This window comes from Anabrus simplex, chromosome 1, assembly GCF_040414725.1.
Source record: "Anabrus simplex isolate iqAnaSimp1 chromosome 1, ASM4041472v1, whole genome shotgun sequence".
Classification (NCBI taxonomy): Eukaryota; Metazoa; Arthropoda; class Insecta; order Orthoptera; family Tettigoniidae; genus Anabrus; species Anabrus simplex.
This window is the reverse complement of record NC_090265.1, coordinates 870,503,841-870,521,603: the sequence shown is the minus strand read 5'-3', so window position 1 is coordinate 870,521,603 and position 17,763 is coordinate 870,503,841. Positions and strand designations below refer to the sequence as shown.

Sequence of the window (17,763 nt, the reverse complement as noted above, 5' to 3'; positions counted from 1 at the left end):
ACTGAAGTAATTTATCGTGCCTGCTAGTGACAAAGTTATTGGTCTGTATTGTACATTGTTTCATTACAGATTGCATTTAGTTGTGTTTTTATTGTGTGCAGGTTGATAACAAAGCATTTCACTTGATTTCTGGGAATGACGTCATATCCGATTGTATCTTAGCCAAATGGAATGCTATAGCGTGCTTGAGCAATGAATAATGGCGTGTGATAAATTATATTAGGTTATAAAAGTAAATGTACTTCTGGGGGACAGTAGGTGGGTCCCTGGCTCTCACAGTAAACACGTCTCTCCTCCACAAGGTATTCCACATAAGATTTGTAACATTTCATATCCCTTATGATGCTATAAAACTTACACTGCACATCCTGAATTTCTACCCCAGGTAACAGTTTACTGAAAATCACTGCATGGAAGCAAAATCAAATAGTGAAAATCTTGTCTGTTTCTTACAGCTCACACTGATTGCACTATCAGTGGACCCTGCACCAAAATGGGACAAACTGCCATGAAAATTATGACAATGACAGTATAGGTACTAACAGTACTTTATAAGATCATTGTTTTAGAGGTTCCTGGAGGGCAAAGGAAGAACTAGATCATGATAACTGGCTGCAGAAATATTTAACCTCTAGTTCAACCATCAATGCGGTACAATGAAACTGATGGACTCTCATCCTAGTGTAAGCAAACAATACGGCAGGATGAATCTTGCTTAAAATAAAGTAATATGAAGTGTACCTCAAAGGTGAAACATTTGTCCTATACATATATACAGTATACAGTAACCTCTAAACAAGAGATTACAGCAAACTAAAGTGAGGAACAATGACTTAGATGTTAGGCCCCATTAAACAAGCATCATCAAACTCAAGTGCAGCAAGCATAGCAAGCTGACGAGAAGGGCAGGCTGTAATCTCCTCTCAAGGGATGAGCAAGGAGCTATCTGATGGGAGACAAAAGCTTCTTTGTTCCATCTTCTGTCTTGTAAGGCATGGTCATTAGTACAGCTCTCTACTTGTGCTAGTGAGACACATGATTTACTTGATGATGATGATGCTTGTTGTTTAAAGAGGCCTAACATCTAGGTCATCGGTCCCTAATGATATGAAATGAGACGAAATGGTATGACAATTTAAAAATCCATAATCCTCCACTGACCAGAATTCGAAAACGTGAGGACAAAGAATGAAGGATGTATATGAAGTTAAAAGAATCAGTGGATCTGACCCTCAATGCCCCACATTCCCAAAAACTTAGCTTTAAACTATAGTATTACTGACCAAGGGACAGCTTCTAAAGCACAATATAGAATCGATGATGCTTGTAGTCGAAACAGGTCCATAATCCAGGTCATCGGCCCCTCATAATGGCACTTATTGCTAGAAAAATAGAACCATGCTATGTGTCATGTTGCGGTACTAATCAAAAGTAGCGTAGACTCGCGGTATTCCACACAGTATGGTACTATGCATAGGTAATGAAATTCGCACATGTAACACAGGCCTATGGTGTTTCGCACACTGCGGCGCTACTTACACGCAACGTAAACCTGTGGCGTTCCTCACATAAGTGGACTAAACACAAGGACCCGGCACTATCCCGTGGTGTTCCTCACAGAGTGGGTATTAAGCATAGGCAAGGCATAACAATGGTGTCACCAATCTCATGGTGTTGCTCATATAGGGGTACGAGCCACAGGTACTGTAAAAGCCGCCAACGCACTCTATTGCTACTAATCACAAACCTATTGTGTACCTAACATAGTGGTACTACGCACAAGTATAAGCAACCCATGGTGTTCCCCGCATGGTGGTACTAATTACAAATAGTATCATGGTTCCAGTTTTATCATCCCTTGGATGCCCCTTTTAGTTGTCTCTTATGATAGGCAGGGAATACCGTGGGTGTATTCTTCGTCTGCATCCCCCACCCACAGGCAGTTGTGTGGCTGTCTCCAGTAGGAAAGACCAGCAGGGTTCTGGGGGAATACAGCCTGTCCTTCCCCTCAGCTCACTATGCATGCCTCACTTGAATTTGCCTCTACCCCTCTTATCTGGTGATCACTGTACTACAGATGTCAATGTTTATCCCATAAAAATCTAACACACTAATCCTTATTTATGCTGATAATATCACAGTTTTCAAGTGACAGAGTTATACTTAATATACTGAAATTATTACAATCAGGATTTTAACTATCATTGGTTAATTCCTCTGGCTCGGGGCCTTGTGTATATCTTAAATAGGGCCCCATCCTGACAGATGCACAGGTCTCCTATACGGCGTCAACTCAGAAGACCTGCACCAAAACTCTCCGGTGGCCACAAGCCATCATCATTAGCTACCTCTTTCCAAACTGACCTGTCATTGTGTTCATCCTATTGTGAGTTTCTATTTATGTTCCAATTTTCCTGTACACAAATTAATACATGAAGTTCTGATAATTTTGCACCCTTTGATTTTTCAAATTAGTATGTTTCAATCAAAATGATATTACTAATGCAAAATAAAGAGGGGAGAACAGAACTCTGTATATTCTACAAATGGTGTTGAATTCTGGGAGTGATGTCATCTACATTCTATATATATAAAATGAGTTTTGTCTCTACATTGCTCAGAAATTTGAAAAGAATGATATTTCTGTATTGGTCATGTCCATAGTAACAAGGAAATGCACTTTTTACTTTTCCGTAATTTCTGTCTGTATGTATGTACACGCATCATGAGAAAACGGCTGAAGAGAATTTAATAAAAATTGGTATGTGAAGTCGAAGGATGAGCCACTACAATCTAGGCTATAAATAATTTTACTCACGCTGAGTGAAATGATAGTTTAGGGGAAGGCCAAAATTTAATTCTCAACTAACTTATTTATATTATTAGTGATCCTATCGATAAATACTACATAACTAAACTTATACAGAATTAAATTCCGATCATTTATGCCATGCGTTGTTATCGTACTGGCTTTGATAACGCAGATATTCATGAATTTGTATTTTTGTTGCAAAGTCCATACCAACGCCGAGCCACGAGAAAATGGGTTAAGAGAATTTAATGAAAATAAGGTATATAGAGTCGGGGAATAAGGAACCACAGTGTAAGTTATAAACACTTTTATTCATCCTGGATGAAATTGTAGTTTAGGGGAAGGGGCCTAAAATTTAATTTTTAAATATTTATGTTATTGGTTCTATCAAAACGTACTACATAACAAAAGTTATAGAGAATACAATTTCCGGCCATTTATATTTTATTCAGTTTTACCGTACCGACTATGATAAGAGTGGTATTTCAGAGTCAGAAGAAAACCAAATGTGAAGGCCTACAATATTGAAGCGCATAACCACTGCCTTCATGATATACTTCACGAAGGCAGTGGCATAACACTGATCAACAATAACATTTCACTGACCAGTGTTTGTTGTGATGTGCCTTGTCTCTTATGCTGCCGCTTATGCAGCTTGACTGAATATTGGCAAGAAATAGGTGGGGAGTTAGAAAACTTTCTTCTCTAGCATGCCATTCCTCTGGTTCATACATTATCTAATAGGCTACTGCTGGTACGTAACAGACTGGTTCATCATAGTATTCCAACTATTCAGTCCCTACTCTGATGCGCTGTTTTGAATGAGCAGTATGCACACTTAAGGCAGAGGCTCACTTAGTAGTAGTAGTATGAGTGGTCTAGAATTACAATTTAGGCCTATTTCAAATTATAGTACCACAATTCAGTAAAAACTCGAAATTCAACCCTGAAAAGAACCGTTTCTTAAGAAAGCTTCTTCCTCTTCACCTTTATTAAATTCCACATTCATTTTTTTCAAATTAACAGTGAAGAGGGGGTTTCTCCTCTGGCTTGGAGGAAAAATTTGCCTCTAAGTCGGATAGATTTTTCCGCCGCCTGTGTAGTGAACTGAGATTTTCTGACTCATCGTGTACTCCTAGGAAACAGATAAGTAAAAGGGCATAGTTTCTGCCCTGGGAGTCTCCACTATTCGACACCCCCACCCGGCCGAAATAAAACGAAGTGTGTTCACGGATCACGGCTGTCTGCGGCTTGGTCATTCCAGCTCTGGAACTTTGGACTGTTAGATTGGCAGCGTAGTACTGTTTGTTAAAAGTGAGAAAATGTGCGGTTTTTCATTTGATCGAGTATTTCATATGAAAGCATTGCTTTTAATCGTGCCATTCCTACTGGCGTAATGACCTATGCTCATTTAAGTTGGTAAAACTACTAAGACAGTCTTTCTGAGGATGTAAAAAGGCAGGTGGAGAGCGAGTGTCTGCCATGATAATGAAAACTCCCCAACCTGATTGTGACTGATGGTAGGAAAGGAGGCCTACCATTACAATGAAAATTTGCTAATCCAGTCTTCATATGAGAAAAGACGTTTGGCAACTTCCCCGTCGCGTTTCTAGGGTAATGTTAAGTGCTATGCAATTTAATACAATCTTGCTCGCAACGTGTACACTACCTAACCTAGAATTCTGTATACAATGTAGAATTCCGTAGCGAAGCACAGGTACATCAGTTAGTACATATATAAACGTTCTTCAGCGTATCCCAGTTATTTTCTGGGGTCGCAGGAACCACCCAGGGCTTTAAGACCAGGTGCCCTTCCTTACGCCACGTGATTTTAGAGATGAAAATCTCAACCCAGGATCGACCGGGACTCAAACCTCAGCCCTCCGGGTGGGAAGCCAGCAGCTAAGCCACTAAGTTAATCATGCCCCCCTATCCCCTCGGTTTTAACTGAAAGGGGATAACTAAGCCAGCTTAGGAAACTTCCTAGCCCACCCGAGGACATCCCAAGGCCCTTCCTCTATTGTTCCCTTCATCTAGTTTCTCCGTGCGATTTCTGGAAGATATGACAGGAAAGTTCGATCTCCAGCTGAACCCTGAATGTTCTAGTGGCCCAACATCGAGGTATAAATACAAGGCCCCTGGGAGCGAGCTGGTGTTGTGGTGTTGGAGAGACCAGTGATTAGGTGGAGACGAAAGAACAGAAGACTGTACTGTGTGTTTGTATATTTCTATTAACTGAGGCTCAGCGAGGGAAGCTGCTATCGCGAGAAGGTAAACGGACCTGTGTTAATGTTCACTCTTGTGACTATCGTCCTGCTGTTGAATACTGCTGAGCTGTTTGGTTATTCCCTGCATGTGACGCTGTGAATTACTGGAATGTCAGTGGAATCGAACCAACAAACAGTCATCATGTGTTGTGCAACCAGTAGCCCTGTGTTGAGATCCAGCGTCTACATACAACTGCTGTATGAGTCGGCTGGGCTTGGAGAAGTGAAAGTAAGGGATAAGCGTCCGCAGGTATGGCAATGAGCTGGACTTCGTGTTTAGAGAGAGAGAGAGAGAGTGTGTGTGTGTTTGTGTTTGTTTTTATACCGCACGCACGGTCATACTAAAGTAGATTAGAAGAGTGAAACAGATGGGGTTTTACTGGTAACAAAATGGTGTCAGAAATTAGAATAGACCCCATGTGTGATACATCATTGTAATCAGTGTAAATAAGCAGACCAGATACTGCAGGTTTCGACCACCATCGGGAACATTCCAGAACGTCGGTGTATAGTGAATGCACACTCATATATATCTTTTGATCTTTTGTTAATTACTGCATGACAGTTGAGACCAGAGGCCATACGAAAATGGAGGTATAGTTAAATGCACTCTTTGATAAGGAAGAGAAAATGAAAGAAAATTAAAAGAAGATGGAGGACAAGAGGGAAGAAAATCAAAAGAAGGTAGCGGAGAAGATGGAAGACAATTGAAACGAGATGAAAGACGGGCAAAAGAAGACAGAAAAAGGCCAGAAAATGACGATGGAGAAGATGGAAGAAAGCCAGAAGATGGTAGTAAAAGTACAGAGACAGATCAATCAGGGTCATCACGAGATAAAGGATGTTCTGCAGGCAGAAATAACTAATGTGAAAGACAAACTTGAAGACAAGATGAACATGCCCCAGCGGGAAACTGACGAGAAATTTAATGTGAGATAGGGACGGTTGACGATAAAATAGCTACGGTCGATCAAAAATTCAACGCTATTTACCAAAACCTGAAGTGAGAAGTCGCCTAGCTACGCAATAATGTACGAGACGGGACCTATGTGGATGGGCCATCTCTGCAGTACCGAGTTCGACCACGGTAACGCCACCAACGTTTGACGGGAAGGTACCATGGAGTACATATCTGCAGCAGTTCGAGGCGACCTGTTCTGCTAACCACTGGTGTGAAGGGTTCAAAGCTACAGCCCTCATCATGGCTCTGAGAGGGGAAACCCTCAATATACTATGGGCAATATCAGAAGGCACTCAGAACAACTACACCGCGCTAGTAGCTCATATGGATGCCCGTTTCGGAGATCGCCACCTACAACAGGCCTACCAGACCCAGCTTCGAACCAGAACTCGGAGAGTACGGAGACACTCCAGGAATTCAAGACAGATGTCGCCCGTCTCGTTCGCCTGGCCTATCCTACAGCACCAGAAGAGTTCGTCGAACAGCTGGGTAGGCAGACCTTCATAGATGGATTACGCGAACCAGATATTCAATAGGCCCTTTGCATCACCCACCACAAGACCCTAGGAAGCGCTCTTGGCCACGCGTTGGAGTTTGAGGCCGCGAAGCAGGCGTCAAGACTACAAACTAGGATGCGCCGCCTGGAAGTGGATGAAACTCCGCAGTTGCAGGACGATAAGTCCTGGACCAATTTCCTCGAAGCTGTGGGAAGGTTTTATATGAAGCAAAGAGGAACCCAGCGAATGAGGCAATGGAACAACGCTCGAGCCACTGGATACCTAGAAGACCTGTCACCTGTTAGAATTGTGGTACGAAGGGACATATAAGCCGGAACTGTGAAGAATGCCAAAGATGGGAGCCTCCATCTGACGTCCCAACGACTGAGAAATATACCAGCCAGGGAAACAACTATTAGCCAGACTTAAGGGGCGAAGGTTGGCTCAGGAAAGTCGTCAAGCCCCAGCAGCCCACGCCCACATAACAAGACCGCAATCAGATGGTAGCAGCCTAATAGTAGATGGAGTTGACGACGGGATAGCGCAGAGCAGGCTGATTGACACTGGAGCAATGAGGACCATCATGAAGCCAACGGTTGCACAGCGGTGAAGGAACTCTATTCCTGCCAGTGAATCTCAGCCTGGCTACTGCCACAGGAGAGACGACACCTGTCCACGGTGAGACAGTGATGGAATTCTTCGAGGGCCAACACACTTCAGTACAGGGATGAAGAAACTGCCATGCAACCAGCACAGAAAGGAACTGCTTTATGCCAGGTTAAGCTACGAGAGGATCTGATCATCCCAGCAAAGGGCCGAAGTGGATGTGGACGTGGATGTGGACGTGGATGGAGCTGCTGGTGTCTTGACGGCCATTGTGGTGCCGGAATATCCGAGCGTTCAAACAAAGTGATAGCCGATCGCCAAAACCTTGATCAAACCTCTCATCAGCCTTATGTTCGACTGACCCATTTGAATGACTACAACTTCGCCATCCACCAAGGCACAACACTAGGAGTTTGTGAGCCCATTGTATTGTTTGCTCGCTGCAAAACCATCGAGTCAGATCGGTCAGACACAGGAGTGAGAGCAGGGAGGAACTTGCCAGAGGCCCCGCAGAAGGTGTATGAAAAATCCAGCGACAAACAAGAATGCGGGCAACGAGAGAAGCTGGAAGACCTACTGCTGGAGTATCAAGACGTCTTCTCCCTGGACAGCAACGATTTCGGCCAGACGAAATTCGTACATCTGATTGATGTGGGTGGCAGCGCACCCATCAAGACTCCGTTTCGACGAGTTCCGCTCGCGAAACAACATGAAGTAGATCAGACGATCGAAAAAATGAAAGAACAGAAAGTAACAAAACCCTCAGAAAGCCCTTGGAGCTCCCCGGTAGTATTGGTGAAAAAAAAAAAAAGGATGGCTCTACTCAATTCTGTGTCGACTACAGAAGAGTAAATGATGTCACGAAGAAAGACAGCTATCCGCTACCTCGGGCTGATGACACTCTGGATACAATATCAGGGTCAAAGTGGTTCTCTACACTGGATCTGAAGAGTGGCTACTGGCAAGTAGAGATTCATCCTGAAGACAGAGAGAATACTTCATTTTCAGTTGGATATGGTCTCTGGCAATTCAAGGTAATGCCATTCGCGTTGTGCAACGCCCCGGCAATGTTTGAGAGGCTGATGGAGACCGTGTTGAGAGAGCTGCACTGGAAGACGTGCCTGATTTACCTGGATGACATCATCGTTGTTGGAAGCACCTTCGATGAGCACCTGAAGAATTTGGGGGAGATTCTTGGAAAATTGAGAGCATTCCAGCTGAAGTTGAGCCCGAAGTAAGGCGAGCTCTTCAGGAAGGAAGTACAGTACCTTGGCCATACCATCTCGGAGAAAGGAGAACAAATGGATCCTGAGAAAACCATGACATGAGGGAGTGGCCAGTACCTAGGGACAAGTTCCAGCTTCACAGCTTCTTGGGCTTCTGTACTTATTACCGTTGATTTGTCAGGGGATTGGTTCACCTGTACAGAGGAATTCCAAAAATTTTTTTTTTTTTTTTTGCTAGGGGCTTTACGTCGCACCGACACAGATAGGTCTTATGGCGACGATGGGATAGGAAAGGCCTAGGAGTTGGAAGGAAGCGGCCGCGGCCTTAATTAAGGTACAGCCCCAGCATTTGCCTGGTGTGAAAATGGGAAACCACGGAAAACCATCTTCAGGGCTGCCGATAGTGGGATTCGAACCTACTATCTCCCGGATGCACAAAAATATTTTGACCACTTGAAGCACGCACTATGTACAGCACCGGTATTGGTATATCCCAGAGCTGGGGTGAAATTTGTGCTCGACACAGACACCAGCGAATTTGGTATTGGGGGGCGTCCTGTCTCAGGCCGTGGACAACGAAGAGCATGTAGTGGCATACTTCAGTAATGCCCTCTCCCAACCAGAAAGAAATTACTGCATCACCCGGAAAAAGTTGCTAGCCACTGTGAAGACAATTACAGTATTTTCAAAATTACCTGTATGGCCAAGAATTCCTTATCAGAACTGACCATGCATCACTCAAGTCGCTTTAAATATCAAGAACCCGGAAGGACAGCTCGCACGATAGCTGGAGAAACTGCAGGAGTACAACTATGTGATCGAACACAGCAAGGGTCACCTACATTCCAACGCCGATATTCTGTCCTGAAGGCATTGTCTTGAAGACTGCAAGTTCTGCTCCAAGAGGGAAGGTGAACACAACGTTCCCTGCCGAAGGATCACCGTAGAGTTTGAGGGAAGCTGGAGTCATGAAGCTTGGATTAATGAGCAGAGGGATGACTAAGGACATCGGACTGCTGGCCGAGTGGAAGATCACCCGCCTGGATGGATAAACGTCAGTGACCTCAGCTCCAAAACTAAGTCATACTGCTCGCAATGGGACTCGCTGGTGACCAGGAATGGATTGCTAAAGCACATCTGGGAAAGCAGCAACGGGAAGACTCTCCAGGAGTAGGTGGTTGTTCCATGCAGTATGGTAGCAAAAGTCCTGAAGGAAGTTCATGGTGAAGCTTCGGGAGGGCACCTCGGAATCAAGAAGACCTTGGAAAAGGTTCGCGAGAGGTTCTACTGGGTAGAGTGCCAGTCGGACGTGGAAAACTTCTGCACTAGATGCAATGAGTGTGCTTCCAGAAAGGGACCAAGCCAAGATATAAAGGCCGAATGAAGACTTATGACGTGGACACGCCCCTCGAGAGAGTGGCAATTGATGGGGCTGGACAATTCCCTACCAGTGACGTGGGAAATCATTATATACTTGTCGTCACTGACATTTCACTAAGTGGCCGGAGGCGCATGCGCTTCCGAACCAGAAGGCAACTACGGTAGTGGAAACCCTTGTGAACGAGTTCGTCAGTAGATACAGCGTACCACTGGAGTTGCATTCCAATCAGGGACGGAACTTGGAGTCGGCAGTCTTCCAAAATCTGTGCCGCTTGTTGGGTATCCGGTAGACCAGGACCAAGCCTCTACATCCCCAATCGGAGGGAATGGTAGAACGATTCAATAGGACCATTGAGAATCACCTGCAAATAGTCGTCAGCGAACGTCAGAGAGACTGGGATAGTCATCTTCTCCTGTTCCTCTTAGCGTACTGGTCTGCAGTACACGAGGCCACTGGATGCACACCAGCAAGGACGTTGTTCGAGAGAGAACTGCGCCTCCCCGTGGTTTTAGCGTTCAGTCGACCTGACGATCATCCTGCCTCTACCGACCAGTACTGCCTCGATCTAGCATGGAAACTAGAGGGTATACAGGCTGCTGTCCGGAAGAGACTGAGAATACAGGGCGATCGAATGAAGGCACCATAAACCAATGAGCGGATGTTGCTGGATACCAGAAAGAAGACATGGTATGGCTGTATAACCCCATAAGGAAGAGAGGTTTGTCCCCCAAACTCTAGTCAGCATGGGAAGGTCCTTACCATGTTGTCAAGAGAGTAAATGACGTCATCTATGGCACAGAATGGAGCCCAAGAAGCAAGCTGAAGGTGGTGCACCTCGACCGATTGGCACCTTACCTGGGAGCAGTTGAAGGAGGTAACTGATCGGAACGATCAGCTCTCGAAGGAGGGCAATGTTACGTTCTCGAGCAACCGTCAGCCTTGTCGTGGCCCCTTCAGTATTACCTGAAAGAGGACGACTAAGCAAGCTCGGGGAACTTCCCAGCTCACCCAAGAACATGCCACAGCCCTTCCTCTATTGTTCCCTTCATCTAGTTTCTCCATGCGATTTCTGGAAGATATGACAGGAAAAGTTCTATCTCCAGCCAAATCCTGAATGTTTTAGTGACCCAACATCGAGGTATAAATATAAGGAGCCTGGGAGCGAGCTGGTGTTGTGGTGTTGGAGAGACCAGTGAGTAAGTGGAGATGAAGAAACCAAAGACTGTACTGTGCGTTTGTGTATTTCTTTGAACTGAGGCTCAGCGAGGGATGCTGCTATCGCGAGTGTGAAGGTAAATGGACCTGTGTTAATGTTCGCTGTTGTGAATATCGTCCTGCTGTTGAATACTGCTGAGCTGTTTGGTTGTTCATTGCATGTAACTGTGTGAATTACTGGACTGTCAGTGGAGTCAAACCAACGAACAGTCATTGTGTGTTGTGTAACCAGTGGCTCTGTGTTCAGATCCAGCATCTACAAACAATTGTTCTATAACGTGGTTAGACTTGGGGAAAGTGAAAGTAAGGGATAAGCGTCCACAGGTATAGCAATGGGCTGGACCTCCTGCTGCACCATAAGGAAGAGCAATTTGTAAATAGACAGTAATTAGTAAGTGCGGCTATTCATAACTGGTTAGGAGAGAGAGAGAGAGAGAGAGAGAGAGAGAGAGAGAGAGAGAGAGAGAGAGTGTGCGCGCGTGCGCTTGCCAACATGGAAATATTGTTCAATTGTGTTAACTGGTTGGTGATGGTGATGATTTTTCTCATACGATATCAATTTCATGTTGCCTGTATTGATGATTCTTTTAAAAATTGAAGGAGGGGATGATCCACCGAATCAATACAATATTCTTTTAAAATACATTATATTTTATATTGAGACGCAGGACTAGTTTCAGCCCTGTGAATGAGCCATTCTCAGCTGAATACGTACATAGTCTTAAATACTAAAATAGCACTCTTCAATAATTAAAAGATTGTATCACTGTTGTCTTTAAAATGTTTTCATGTTGGCCAATAGGAATGAAAGTCCTACTGTACTTCAGCAATGGACAATAAAGGGTGCTACTCTTTATTAGGTTATAAAAGTAAATGTACTTCTGGGGGTGGACTGGTGGGCTCCTAGACATTGCAATGAACCATCTCTCCTCTGTAAGGAATTTCAAGTAAGATATGCATAATTTATACTCTCTTATAATGTTACAAACCTTGGGTGGCAAGGTGTCAACTTTTGCCACAGAAAGGTAATTCAAATGAGGAAGTCTGTGAAAGGGAAAGTGTTAGTGCACCAGAGAGGAGAGTTCTAATGAAGCAGGAGTAACTAGAGGTTTCAAGGAGTAAGACTGGCTGTCAAGAGTGAAATGCAGGGGAGAAAAATAAAACTAGAGATGAAAATAGGGTGTGTTAATAACTTATTGAAGGTTTCAAGAATAAATCAGGGAATTAATCTTTTAGAGAGTTGATGGCAAGCTTACAGGTACCCGTTTGTGTAGAAAGCTGGATTGCTCCGAGAAGTAAAAGAGAAGTAGAAGGATTTACAGCCTATTCCAAGGAAAGTTCTCTGGTCTGCTCAGCCTGGCACGTCTCCTTGACAATTTCCTTTATGTTTTCCATTTATCCCAACCAACGGCACTGCTAGGACAGGGACCAGGGTTCATTTTCACACCAATGACCAGCAGCAACGCCATTACTGAAGCTGCCATCAATATTGTGGTAAACCCGTCTGATGTCTGGTACTGTATTCAGTAGCATGCCTGACGAGTCCACAATGCCTGCACCAATGACCTGTCGCCACTCTGATTAGTGATCCCTATATCCACATTTGTTTACTGTACAACCTTCCGCTTTGCTTGCACACTTGTCTGTCTGTTAGGTCATCAGCCCAGAGGCTGGTTGGATCCTGAAATAGCACCACCAAAAGTTATGTGGTTATAAGGAAACCGCAAAAACCAATGGCAGCACCAAAATGAGGCGTACTAGGCAAGACGAGGAGTGAGGTAGTTTGCCATTGCTTTCCTCACTGGGTCAGAAAATGCTATTGCAGCACGACTGACCCTATGAGCAACACCTTTCATAACACTCAGATGCACTGAATGTCATTACTCAGCACCACCATACCCCAGCAGCTTCCATATTGCCACAGCCATGGATAAGACTGGGACTTCGGTGAAAGCTACACTTTACTCTGGCCTGTGCCAATTACAACTAAGATTTCATCGTACATACAGCCCCAAAGTTCAACCAAGCAGGTTGCCCATAGGCGTCATCTCAAAAGACATATAGGCCTACCTGACCTCTTTGGAGGCCACATGTCATTACCGTATTACTGTAAGGTTCAGTAACTCAATGCTGTATGATATTCTAGACGTACCGGTAGTTGGGTCTACCAAAAATTTGTTTCTTTATACCAAAATACCCTATAAATAAAGAGCAAGTTTTGTAAACATAACAAATGTATCATGCATATCCAAGCAAAACCTTGGAGATTCCACAAATTTTTTTTTTTTTTTTGCTAGGGGCTTTACGTCGCGCCGACACAGATAGGTCTTATGGCGACGATCCACAAATATTAAAGGACTTATGCTCTTAAAGCCTGGCTTAGGCTACATATAAAAATACCCAATTCTGAAAATGAAATGTTTGATTTCTACAACCAGTTGTCCTAAATAAACTATGATTATACATACCTGTTTTTGTTTAGTATCAGTTTCTTTCTTTGCTGCTCGTTTTGATGGACTGATAAGAGTGTGTGTATTAGCATACCTACAAAAATTCATAAAATAATTAAATGTCTCAAGTAAATTTAACTCATTAGCTTAAAAACTATAAATGGCATTCCACAAATATTGAAGAACTCTTGTTCTTAATGCTTGACTCACGTATAAAAATACCCAATTCTAAAACTGAAATGTTGGACTCTTACTTACTTGCATGTTTTCCCATATGGACAATTGCCATTTTGAACCCAATGCCTGCAGAAATTTTCACCGTTTGTTTGATTTGTGCTGGTAGCTGAGGTAGCTTTTGTACCTAATCGCTCAAAGACACTTGGCCTGCGAGTGGAATCTTTGTTCTTATTTGGAGGTGGCTCCACAGTTATTTTACGTTTTGTCTGTTTTGACATACTTTCCGGCATTTTACTTCTAAAATAAAATAAATTTAACATTTTGTCATAATTCATAACTGACAGTGAGTAAGAACAAGCCAAGAAATGAAAAGAGGTGGCTGGTAAATACACTGATTTGTTTTGCCAAAACTGCGAGATAAAATGCAAACGTTAGAGTGCCACTGGTTTAAAACACAAGTGAAATGTATAAACAGTTTCTGTACATCTTATTGTACTCTTATAGAAATTAACAAGGACCTTCTTTATATTTAGGAAAGGAACACTTCACAGTTCAAATTACTGTAGCATGCATGATGCACATGTTTTGAAATTTTACTTACCAATTAACTGTTATATGTAAACACCTAACCACCAATTAACTGTTATATGCAAACACCTAACCACACTATTTCACAAAGCGATACGTCAAGCAACAGCGATTCATAATACAGATTAGAACAGTAAAACTATTTCAAGATCCAAAACACGATCATATCCTTGTTCTAAATCTTATGCACATTTTTATCACTAACATCCACATATTTTGAAAACTCATCAGGACAAGAAAATACTACAACAAGCACAGACACACGCGTCTATTTCACTAGATCTACTTCTGAATGTTTCAGTAATATATTCATGGACAGAAGATTGACGATGCTGGGACTCCAATACCACGAAACATCAACGTTATTTACTTTCGGGTTCTGAATTATCTTAAAACTCTCAGAGGACGCGTTATGAAACTTATACGATGCCGAAGGATAAAATGACACAGAAACGCCTACTCGTAATATATTCACCTACATCATACTAAAATTGTCACTTTCCAATATAAACTGTAGCTATATACACGACAATATAAGCGCCATGTTGGGTTTTATCAGAGTGGCCAATATAAATATGCTCATAGGACAATTATCCCCGGATTACTACGACTCGTTCTAAATGTACCTTCCCTATAGGATACGTTAATTTGATAAAACGTACACTATTTCGTAGATATATTGTTTCCGACTTCTATGAAATTGTTGGTATATAGAAGGAACATTGATAGTACTAGGACATCGGGAACATCACTATTTTAACCAGGTTCGATTCCCGGCAGGGTTAGGAATTTTAACCATCATTGGTTAATTCCGCTGGCATGGGGGCTGGGTGTATGTGTCGTCTTCATCATCTGAAGCTGTTTTTATGGTAGTTAAAAATAAATGCGATAGAAAGGAAGGTCTTAAAAGTAGGACTGTTAGGCAGTACCATATGGCTGATAAAGCAGGTATGAGGCAGTTTCTAAAAAGTAACTATGATCGGTGGAAAACGGTAAATAAAAATGTAAACAGACTCTGGGATGGGTTTAAAGAAATTGTTGAGGAATGCGAAAACAGGTTTGTACCTTTAAGGGTGGTAAGGAATGGTAAAGACCCACCTTATTATAATAGAGAAATAAAGAGACTAAGAAGGAGGTGCAGACTGGAAAGAAATAGAGTTAGAAATGGCTGTGGAAGTAAGGAGAAATTGAAGGAACTTACTAGAAAATTGAATCTAGCAAAGAAGGCAGCTAAGGATAACATGATGGCAAGCATAATTGGCAGTCATAAAAATATTAGTGAAAAATGGAAGGGTATGTATAGGTATTTTAAGGCAGAAACAGGTTCCAAGAAGGACATTCCAGGAATAATTAATGAACAAGGGGAGTGTGTATGTGAGGATCTTCAAAAGGCAGAAGTATTCAGTCAGCAGTATGTAAAGATTGTTGGTTACAAGGATAATGTCGAGATAGAGGAAGAGACTAAGGTCAAAGAAGTAATAAAATTTACATATGATAACAATGACATTTACAATAAGATACAAAAGTTGAAAACTAGAAAAGCGGCTGGAATTGATCAGATTTCTGGGGATATACTAAAAACAATGGGTTGGAATATAGTACCATATCTGAAGTACTTATTTGATTATTGTTTGGTCGAAGGAGCTATACCAGATGAATGGAGAGTTGCTATTGTAGCCCCGGTGTATAAAGGAAAGGGTGATAGACATAAAGCTGAAAATTACAGGCCAGTAAGTTTGACATGCATTGTATGTAAGCTTTGGGAAGGCATTCTTTCTGATTATATTAGACATGTTTGTGAAATTAATAACTGGTTCGATAGAAGGCAATTCGGTTTTAGGAAAGGATATTCCACTGAAGCTCAGCTTGTAGGATTCCAGCAAGATATAGCAGATATATTGGATTCTGGAGGTCAAATGGACTGTATCGCGATTGACATAGGGTGGATCATGGGAGACTATTGGCAAAAATGAGTGCAATTGGACTGGACAAAAGAGTGACTGAATAGGTTGCTATATTTCTAGAAAATAGATCTCAGAGAGTTAGAGTAGGTGAAGCTTTGTCTGACCCTGTAATAGTTGAGAGGGGAGTTCCTCAGGGCAGTGTTATCGGACCTTTATGTTTTCTTATATATATAAATGATATGAGTAAAGGAGTGGAATCGGAGGTAAGGCTTTTTGCGGATGATGTTATTCTCTATAGAGTGATAAATAAGTTACAAGATTGTGAGCAACTGTAACGTGACCTCGAAAATGTTGTGAGATGGACAGCAGGCAATGGTATGTTGATAAACGGGGCTAAAAGTCAGGTTGTGAGTTTCACAAATAGGAAAAGTCCTCTCAGTTTTAATTACTGCGTTGATGGGGTGAAAGTTCCTTTTGGGGATCATTGTAAGTATCTAGGTGTTAATATAAGGAAAGATCTTCACTGGGGTAATCACATAAATGGGATTGTAAATAAAGGGTACCGATCTCTGCACATGGTTATGAGGGTGTTTAGGGGTTGTAGTAAGGATGTAAAGGAGAGTGCATATAAGTCTCTGGTAAGACCCCAACTAGAGTATGGTTCCAGTGTATGGGACCCTCACCAGGATTACCTGATTCAAGAACTGGAAAAAATCCAAAGAAAAGCAGCTCGATTTGTTCTGGGTGATTTCCGACAAAAGAGTAGCGTTACAAAAATGTTGCAATGTTTGGGTTGGGAAGAATTGAGAGAAAGAAGAAGAGCTGCTCGACTAAGTGGTATGTTCCGAGCTGTCAGCGGAGAGATGGCGTGGAATGACATTAGTAGACGAATAGGTTTGAATGGCGTTTATAAAAGTAGGAAAGATCACAATATGAAGATAAAGTTGGAATTCAAGAGGACAAACTGGGGCAAATATTCATTTATAGGAAGGGGAGTTAGGGGTTGGAATAACTTGCCAAGGGAGATGTTCAATAAATTTCCAATTTCTTTGAAATCATTTCGGAAAAGGCTAGGAAAGCAACAGATAGGGAATCTGCCACCTGGGCGACTGCCCTAAATGCAGATCAGTATTGATTGATTGATTGATTGATTGATTGATTGATTGATTGATTGATTGATCATGGCATCCTCATCACGACGCGCAGGTCGCTTACGGGAATCAAATCAAAAGACCTGTACCTGGCGAGCCGAGCATGTCCTCGGACACTCCCGGCACTAAAAGCCATACGTAATTTCATTTCACCGAGCTCGATAGCTTCAGTCGCTTAAATGCGGCCAGTATCCAGTAATCGGGAGATAGTGGGTTCGAGCCCCACTGCCAGCAGCCCTGAAGATGGTTTTCCGTGGTTTCCCATTTTCACACCAGGCAAATGCCGAGGCTGTACCTTAATTAAGGCCACGGCCGCTTCCTTCCACTTCCTAGACCTTTCCTATCCCATCGTCGCCACAAGACATATCTGTGCCGGTGCGACGTAAAGCAAAAACAAAATTCATTTTACCCCATATTACAATCAGCACCGCTAATTCAATCGTCATTAGTTGAAACAAAATAAGTTAAAATTTTCCACCAAACCTCTCCACAGTGTTCATATGGAATGGGGGAATATGACGCTGTTAA

The 17,763-nt window shown here is 42.7% G+C and overlaps 1 protein-coding gene across 4 annotated transcripts in view; it reads right to left on the bottom strand.

Annotated features, from left to right (window-relative positions):
* LOC136857668 (zinc finger CCCH domain-containing protein 13) overlaps nt 1–14,691 on the bottom strand; it is a 214,556-nt gene extending 199,865 nt beyond the window's left edge. For all 4 annotated transcript variants that reach the window (XM_067136501.2, XM_067136503.2, XM_067136504.2 and 1 more), the window contains exons 1-3: nt 14,194–14,691; nt 13,674–13,889; nt 13,434–13,509 (exon numbers count right to left, since the gene is read on the bottom strand). In XM_067136501.2, coding sequence (XP_066992602.2) covers nt 13,434–13,509; nt 13,674–13,882 — 285 coding nt within the window. In that variant the 5' untranslated portion in view covers nt 13,883–13,889; nt 14,194–14,691. The remainder of the gene's footprint in view (nt 1–13,433; nt 13,510–13,673; nt 13,890–14,193) is intronic.
* Between the last annotated feature and the right edge of the window lie 3,072 nt (nt 14,692–17,763).